The sequence below is a fragment of the Borostomias antarcticus genome (assembly GCF_949987555.1).
Source record: "Borostomias antarcticus genome assembly, chromosome: 3".
In the NCBI taxonomy this organism is placed as follows: Eukaryota; Metazoa; Chordata; class Actinopteri; order Stomiiformes; family Stomiidae; genus Borostomias; species Borostomias antarcticus.
This window is the reverse complement of record NC_140236.1, coordinates 2,098,165-2,106,939: the sequence shown is the minus strand read 5'-3', so window position 1 is coordinate 2,106,939 and position 8,775 is coordinate 2,098,165. Positions and strand designations below refer to the sequence as shown.

Sequence of the window (8,775 nt, the reverse complement as noted above, 5' to 3'; positions counted from 1 at the left end):
AATAGAATAGAATGCATTTATTGTCATTGTGCCAAGGTACAACGAAATGAAAAATTAGCAGTAGATGTAGCTTATTTACTGTAAGATGAAATACCTTTGGATCAAAACGTATGGCCATATACAGTAGCTATGTTATGCTAAGAAACTATTGTGCCTGTGCATTCTAACCATGTTGCCATGGTGCGTTTCCATGGCGAGGTGAGCTGCCATGGTCTGAGTGTCTGTGCCCCTGGTGGGGGGGGGCGGGGGGGTTAATTGGTGTCCATCCCCCTGATATAGCACCCAGGTGACAGGACCCGGACGCACCCTCATTAACAATTAAACGCATCCCTGGCTTCCCTTCCCTACCCTCGCAACACACACGCACACACCACACACACACACACACACACACACACACACACACACACACACACACAAGATCTTCTTAATTGTGTTTGAAGAAGGAGAGGAGAAAGCGTGGAATAAATATGGCTGTGCGCTACAGACACGGAGAAAAACTAGGAATGGTGCTCAGAGAGCACAGACCTCCGCCCCTGAGCGCTTTTGAATGAATGGGTTCTGAATGGGCCCCTGCTACACCCCTCCACCGAGTGTCATGAAAAGCTGGTCGTTTTTTTCAAAAAGTGAATGGAGGTGAATGGGTGGCTCGTGGAACCCGACCTGTGCTTCGGATCTGCACCAAAATGTAATGGGTTCTAAGTTGGACCATGCTTCACCCCTCTACAGAGTTTCGTGAAAATCGGTCCAGTAGTTACACTGTCGCAGGGGCGGAGGTAACGATCTTCCCTGGGCGCTATACTGACGCCAAAGCATGGAAACTGCATGCTGGGAAAATGCTAATCTGATCTACCAATCGCACCAGTGTGCTCAGTCTATATAAGTATGATCTTTTGCTTCCCTGAGGATGTGCTTGCTGTCGTTTTTGTTTGCAGGACTTGTCATCATACATCATTATTTGTTTTAGTAATTTTGATAGTAGACACACAACACGATTCAATTTAACTAGCTACAGTAGCTTGTTCGAAAAATAACTCCTGTTACTGTAAACACAGCTGTTCAAGGCAAAATAGTATCTGGTGATCTGTAGGTGTCTTTAGAAAGTGCTGGAACTGTATCACTCGTGGTCAGCTGTGTGGCTTTCTTGAATTACAACCCCCATCTCTTTTGTCTGTGTTTGTTTAGTGGCAGGCCATGTCCTTTGTGTGTCCACAAGTCATTCAAATGACTTGGGTTTACCTTCGAGTACACTGTGGCCAGTTTGGAACCAGCCCAAAACCATCAACAAACTAGTACAGGCCTGTAACGCAGGAGGATATTTATAACCGTTACGAGGAATATCGAATCCACGAACCTGCGTGATTCGAGCGTGGGCAGCCATTTTGGGTCCTTTGCCCGGCCGCTTTGCATAAGAGCCACCTGGGCGTGTGCAGCTGCGCTGCGGTTGGTTGGCGGGCCGGCGGTGATGTCACCGTTGCCGCGGTGGGGTAGGTGTGTGCGTTATTGATGAGGCCTGTGCGTAAAGTGAGAGGGCAGGTACAGTGACACTCGTAGCGCGGGCAACACGGGGATCTGATGACCGCTGCTCTCTCCGCGCACCGTGCTGCTCTCTCTGTGAGGATCGGTCAGGACCAACGAGGACGGTGTGAGGAGAGCGTTGAGGGTAAGGCTCAGCTGGGAGAGAGCGGGGATGTCTGGGGGGATATTTTGAGCGACCTGGTGGGTGTTGATGGGATCCTAGCGGCTTGTGCTGCACTAGGGAGCCTGGAAAGGTTGATAAGACTCTGTTTGAATGGTTGATATGACTCTGTTTGAATGGTTGATATGACTCTGTTTGAATGGTTGATATGACTGTTTGAATGGTTGATATGACTCTGTTTGAATGGTTGATATGACTGTTTGAATGATTGATATGACTCTGTTTGAATGGTTGATATGACTCTGTTTGAATGGTTGATATGAATGTTTGAATGGTTGATATGACTCTGTTTGAATGGTTGATATGACTGTTTGAATGGTTGATATGACTCTGTTTGAATGGTTGATATGAATGTTTGAATGGTTGATATGACTGTTTGAATGGTTGATATGACTCTGTTTGAATGGTTGATATGAATGTTTGAATGGTTGATATGACAATGAATGGTTGATATGACTCTGTTTGAATGGTTGATATGACTCTGTTTGAATGGTTGATATGACTGTTTGAATGGTTGTGTCTTACATACGGCTGGTGCTCTTCTGTAGAGTATGTACCGTAGCTATTTCTGTATTTGTTGCATCTTACAATCGGTGTAGATTTGACATCATCTGATCATTTAGATATGATGCATCTCTGTATTGGTTTAAACCTTTTTACTAAGTTAAAGGCTTGAGTTCTGGAATAATTTTAGACGTTGTTTTTAGTACCAGCTATAGCACTTACAGTATGTAGTTTTCTTTATGGTATATTTTTTAAATCAGTGGATATCTATAATTGGAGTTTCTTTTTAATCTACTTATTTTAAAACGAGGCACTCGTTTTCAGCGACTCCAGCCATACACAGGCATTGTGTGATGTGTAAAAGCATTTATGTAAGCCAGTCATAACCGCACGGTGATATGACTGTACGTCCAAAACCAAATGAATGGGTTGATTGCGGTTGTGTTTGAATGGTGCTTTGTAAACCACCCTGATGGCTATTGTAGTCCTCAGCTCCCCAGTGGAGGACAATCAGACCATCTGTAGCGGAGCCCTGCTCACGTTACCCCCCACCCAGCGGGCCCCCGGCCCTGGGGCCCTATCTGGGACCGCAGACATGAGTCAACTACTCAAACACACAGATAAGGCCACAGAACATGGCCATACAAAGGGAGAGAGGTCAGGGTCTTTGTGGACTAACATGCCAGTTGTTTTTGCCTCTTGTTTTTACATTGTGTCGGGTTTTAGACATCTGCTGGTTGTCTGAAGCTTTTGTCTGCGTCTCTTGAGAGGAAATGAAAGGGATTTGGATGTAAATTACACTCTGGCACACTTTGGTTTAGCACACCCTGGAACACTTTGGTTTAGCACACCCTGGCACACTTTGGTTTAGCACACCCTGGCACACTTTGGTTTAGTACACTCTGGCACACTTTAGCATGACACCCTGGCACACTTTGGTTTAGCACACCCTGGAACACTTTGGTTTAGCACACCCTGGCACACTTTGGTTTAGTACACTCTGGCACACTTTAGCATGACACCCTGGCACACTTTGGTTTAGCACACCCTGGAACACTTTGGTTTAGCACACCCTGGCACACTTTGGTTTAGCACACCCTGGCACACTTTAGCACGACACCCCGGCACACTTTGGTTTAGCACACCCTGGAACACTTTGGTTTAGCACACCCTGGCACACTTTGGTTTAGTACACTCTGGCACACTTTAGCATGACACCCTGGCACACTTTGGTTTAGCACACCCTGGCACACTTTGGTTTAGCACAACCTGGCACACTTTGGTTTAGCACACCCTGGCACACTTTGGTTTAGCACGCCCTGGCACACTTTGGTTTAGCACACCCTGGCACACTTTGGTTTAGCACACCCTGGCACACTTTGGTTTAGCACACCCTGGCACACTTTGGTTTAGCACACCCTGGCACACTTTGGTTTAGCACACTCTGGCACACTTTGGTTTAGCATGACACTCTGGCACACTTTGGTTTAGCACACCCTGGCACACTTTGGTTTAGCACACCATGGCACACTTTGGTTTAGCACACTCTGGCACACTTTGGTTTAGCACGAGACAGTTTGCCTGCGAAAGGAATAATAAGAACAGACAATGAAGTAATCAAGTGCTTGTCTCAGTGTATTATCTGGAGGTGATTAGGAAGCATCATTTGACACTTATTTCAAGTGTACTTGGTCTTAAGCGATGTGCTTAAACTACAGATTTGACACACATTTTCTAGTCACCTTGTGACACCTTGAACCATGTCTCATGCTGTACAATTTTTCAAATGTGAGATTACTGTGCAAGCCTTTGTATGTGTACTTTAACAAAAACTTGCAAGCTGGCAATAACCAACGAAGATCAAGGAAAGGACATCTCTGTGTCTCCGGGCGGGTCTCAATGCAAATGCTGTCTTTTTGCATTAGGGAAATGACACTACAAGACACATGCTTCGTACACAGGATGCAACACAGAATGGTACACAAGATGGAAATCAAGAGGAAAAGGCTGTATATTGTCCTTTGTTCTTTATGAAACATGGACACGGCCGTGTCATGTACACCTGGATAAAGTGTCTGATGACCTCAGGTAGGGACTCAACTCTCCAGGCTTTGTCCTTGGCTTGTCACACAGGTCACTGAGGTGAAGCTCTGAGCAGGAAAGCGAGAGCAGTTGGAACAAAGGGGCCATGTTACCGACCTTTGACCCGCAGTAAGGGGCTCCTTTACCATGAACAAGAACCGCATGTGAATTCTTACTCTCGGTAACCCCTGAGGCTTTATGCAACATGAATGGTGACGTTTCAGTGGAGGCAAAGAAAAGCCTTTTTGTTCCTGTATTGAGGAAATAAAGCAGCGTTCCACTCAGGTCACATGGGTGGTTCGATCTGGTTACCAAAGAATTAACAGATAACGGAACATTTTTCACAACCCTGATAATGACGGCAAAAGGTTGGCTAAATAAAATATCTATCTTTTGTGGAGAGAACTAGATGTTAAATTATCTTCTATTTCATATGAGTACTTTTAGTATGATTCACTGTTACATACTTATATTATCATTTTAAATTAGGAAATCAGCTACTTTGAATAGAATTAATAGAGGTGAATGGGCGGTTGCCCCCCCCTCCTGCCCCCGTCCAAATCCTGTGTCTCTAGCGCCCCCCAGCCCCCCGCTGGCTTCGCTCAAAGTTCTGTTTTAATTCATGGGTCCGCCCCATTATTCGGACCCACTCAAAAATGTAATGGGTTCTAAGTTGACCCATGAGTTTCATGAAAATTGGTCTGTTAGTTTTTGCGTAATCCTGCTAACAAATAAACAACGAACAAACCAATAAAAAAACACCACAGAAAACATTACTTCTCCACCTGCGCTATCGCTGGGATGGAGGTAAAAACAACAACTGAGGAAACCAGACAAAAACAACCAACACAGACAGAAGAAACACACCCAAAGCAGACATAACATAGGTATTGTTTGGTGATTACCACTCCTCTTTCTCCTCGTACCCAGCAACTGAACGCGGGTGGGAACCACGACAGACTGCGGCGAGTCGACTCCAACAGGAAGTCCCGAAGCTTCAGCAAGCAGCCCAGCACTGGGGACTACTACAAGGCCCTCGGTAGCGACGCCACGGACCGCCGTGGGAGCAGCAGCATGGCGCCCAACGACGACGTAAGCATGACCACGTCTCCTCTCTCATCAAAGAGCTTGAATAACACCTGTTATTCCTTCTTATGATAAACCCTCCCCTAGTCACTAATCCATTATATCCCTTTTATGGCTAGTACAGTCCAGTACAGTCATGCTACTTACAGAACGGTGCAGAGTTGACCTGCAGTCCAGCGTTAGATTATCCTGACACTCGGACTGAATCGCCATTTTGTTTCACGTCATTATTCAGTCTGAACAGCCATTTTGAGATGGGTATTGCCGAAGAGGGAGTCCTCAGCGATTAGTTCACCCCCCTAACCAATCACAGCATTTGACAGCGCATCATAGCTTTTCTGGACCCTGTATCCCATTTTGAAAATTCAACTGGGCGTGTGATTCAGGGGTTGGAGCCAGGCTAGCGTTGGAGGATTGTCAAGCTTTTGATGATTAAGTAGGAGTAGGAGTAGTAGGCCTAGTAGTCATGCTTCCTAGGGTGCATCGGCACAAACGGGACTGTAGTGATCAGAGTAGTCCTGAGCCCAACACCGTCTAGAAAACATGAAACTCAGCTGAGGTCTGATAACCTCATGACTCCCCATCCAACCTGACTCTGCTCAACCCCCATGACTCCCCATCCAACCCATGACTCACCATCCAACCTGACTCTGCTCAGCCACCATGACTCACCATCCAACCCATGACTCCCCATCCAATCCATGACTCACCATCCAACCCATGACTCACCATCCAACCTGACTCTGCTTAACCCCCATGACTCACCATCCAACCCATGACTCCCCATCCAACCCATGACTCCCCATCCAACCTGACTCTGTCACCTGTCCTTAAGCGTGCGCCCTGCTATATTTAATTGAACGATAGTCTTGATCAACTGACATTGATTGAGCCTTTATTGATTGAACTTTAAGATTTTATTCAAATATTGGATTATAAAATGAGGATGAACAGACAGTCTAACGGGCTTGGATACATTTTCCAAACCGTATTTTATGGGAAGAGTCATGCCTCATTTTGACCTGGGCGTGGCGCTGTGGTCACCAGAGATGGCAGTGTTGACCAGTCTCTCTTAGTGAGTTATATAATCACGCGGGTCCTTGAGTGCACCCTCATCTCCGTCAGCACGGGAGGCACTCTCAGTTCTGCAAACTCGCCACCAAATACTGTACAATGAAAATAAATCAACTTTGTGCAATTAAACAAAAAAGTAGATGAACTTTTACAGAAAATTGTAATCGTCAACTTGGCTTTGTATAAACTGGAGGCTCTCTAATGCATTTTACTTGGTATTCAGTCGATATCCTCAAAAATGTTTAAAAAGTGTAAGAATTTTATCCTTATTATTTGTATTATCCTGTCTTACTAGTGGGCTATTTACCATACTGATTATGGAACTGTATTGAAACATTGTGGAATAGTTCAGCCTTTAGCACTAGATTATGCTCTTAGTCACTTGTTTTAGAAAGGAGATGCACTTGTGAGTTCTGGCCAGTAGTAGTACATTGGCTTTTCCTACGTTAAATGCAATTATTGTTAGTTATTTTCGATAAAAGCGTCTGCTAAATGACTGTAATGGAATGGAATGGAATGGAATGGAATAGTTTCCATGAATACACACACATGCTGCAGGTCTAGTCGGCGTCCCTGGGGAAGTGTAGCCCATGTAATCTCACGGGTATCGGCAGGGGGGCGTTTAAAGGCGGGGTATAATCCTCATTGAGCCAATTAGGAGGCCCTCCCTCTGTGGGGGTGTCTAACTGTCCCAGAGGAGCCCTGTCCCGAGCAGATGGCGCTACGCGCCGCCCGGCTAATCAAGAGCAGCGCGTGCTACACGGGACCCCTTCTGGTCACCGCCCCCCCTGAGCCCCACCCCTATGTGAAGGGGGGTTGAATGCGGGAAGGGGGTGACTATGACGAGCACGCGTCCAAAAAGGGGGAGGGGGCTAGGGGTTAAAGGACACGGTCCATTAACTTGTTAGCAGCTGGCGTGGTTATTGCACGCTTGTGGAGTGTGTCGGTCTGGCGGGGGGTGGACTGGGGGGGGGGGGTTGGACCGGGGGGGTAAATTGAGGATCATTGTCAGACACAGATGGCTTGTTACCCTCAGGTCCCAGAGAGACCCAGATCATGCCTTATTAACTGCATCATAACCAACAAGGCGTTATGTCTTTATGAGTTGATTTAAGACGGCAGTGGCAGAAAGGGGAAGTGTCTCATTGTACTGTCGTTATAGTGTCAGCAGACATCTGTCACCCCTAGTGCTGTGATGAGGGCCAAGCCCGTGTCTGACGGGCTGGATATCATGCACCATTAATTCCAACAGTTCCTTCTTCATCTGAGCTGCTTTGGAATGTGATGAAATAGAGATTGTAACTTTTTCAGTGCCATTTAGACAGCATATGAATGCAACAATATCACCAGAATGAAACAATATCAGCAACATGTATGTGGCTCTTGCTGCATTATTGATATTCTTATGTATACGTATACTCATGTTCACAATGGTCACTTCTTTGCAGCGAATGGGGTCACATCGGGCTATTCTGGTCACATCAGAATGCAACAATATCACCAAAATGTATATGGCTGTTGCTGCATTATTGGTATTTTTGTATGTACTTATACTTATGTTCACCATGGTCAGTTTGTTTCCAGCGAATGGGGTCAGGCTAAAATGTACGTTTTTTTTTTCTGACCCAACCAGGGGTCTGTGTTATTGGAGGAGCCCGCAGAAAGCCCCGCCCCCAGCCCCGAGAACGGCACCACGGAGGAGTCTGCCCCGCCCCCCCCTCCTCCTCCTCCCCCCCCACCACCACCCCTCCCTGGCAGCAGCCCCGCCCCGGCGCCCCCCCCTCCCCCTCCGCTGCCCTCGGAAACGCCGGCGCACCATCACTCCTCCACGGGCGCCGGCGCCGGCCAGCGACGCCTCTCGTCGTCTTCAGGAAGTGAGTGTGTCGTCGCCGTCTCCCTCTCCTTCTCTCTTTTTCTCTCCTCCATCTCTCTCTCATTCTTCTCTTCTTCCAGCCTGTAACTCTCCATCTTCCTCCACACCTCCTCCAACTCCCCACTCCTAGATCGCCTCTTCTCTCCTCTCCCTCTCTTCCTCCACACCTCCTCCTCCTCCCCCACTCCTAGATCGCCTCTCCTCTCCCTCTCCCTCCCTTCCTCCACACCTCCTCCAACTCCCCACTCCTAGCTCGCCTCGCCTCTCCTCTCCTCCCCCTCTCTTCCTCCACACCTCCTCCAACTCCCCACTCCTAGATCGCCTCTTCTCTCCACTCCTCCCCCTCTCTTCCTTCAGGTTCCACCTCTCTCTCTTCTCCACTCTTGGTATCACACTAACGGGGGGGAAGTATCCGTCGTTTCAAACTCTGCATCAGTGCCTTTAAATTAATTTGCCA

The 8,775-nt window shown here is 47.2% G+C and overlaps 1 protein-coding gene across 1 annotated transcript in view; it reads left to right on the top strand.

The window, feature by feature from the left end:
* The window catches only part of espn (espin), a gene marked incomplete at both ends in the record, with an annotated part of 44,685 nt that overhangs the window by 16,583 nt on the left and 19,327 nt on the right, over positions 1-8,775 (top strand). Inside the window, 2 exons of the mRNA XM_084436409.1 lie at positions 5,216-5,377; positions 8,079-8,319. Coding sequence (XP_084292535.1) covers positions 5,216-5,377; positions 8,079-8,319 — 403 coding nt within the window. The remainder of the gene's footprint in view (positions 1-5,215; positions 5,378-8,078; positions 8,320-8,775) is intronic.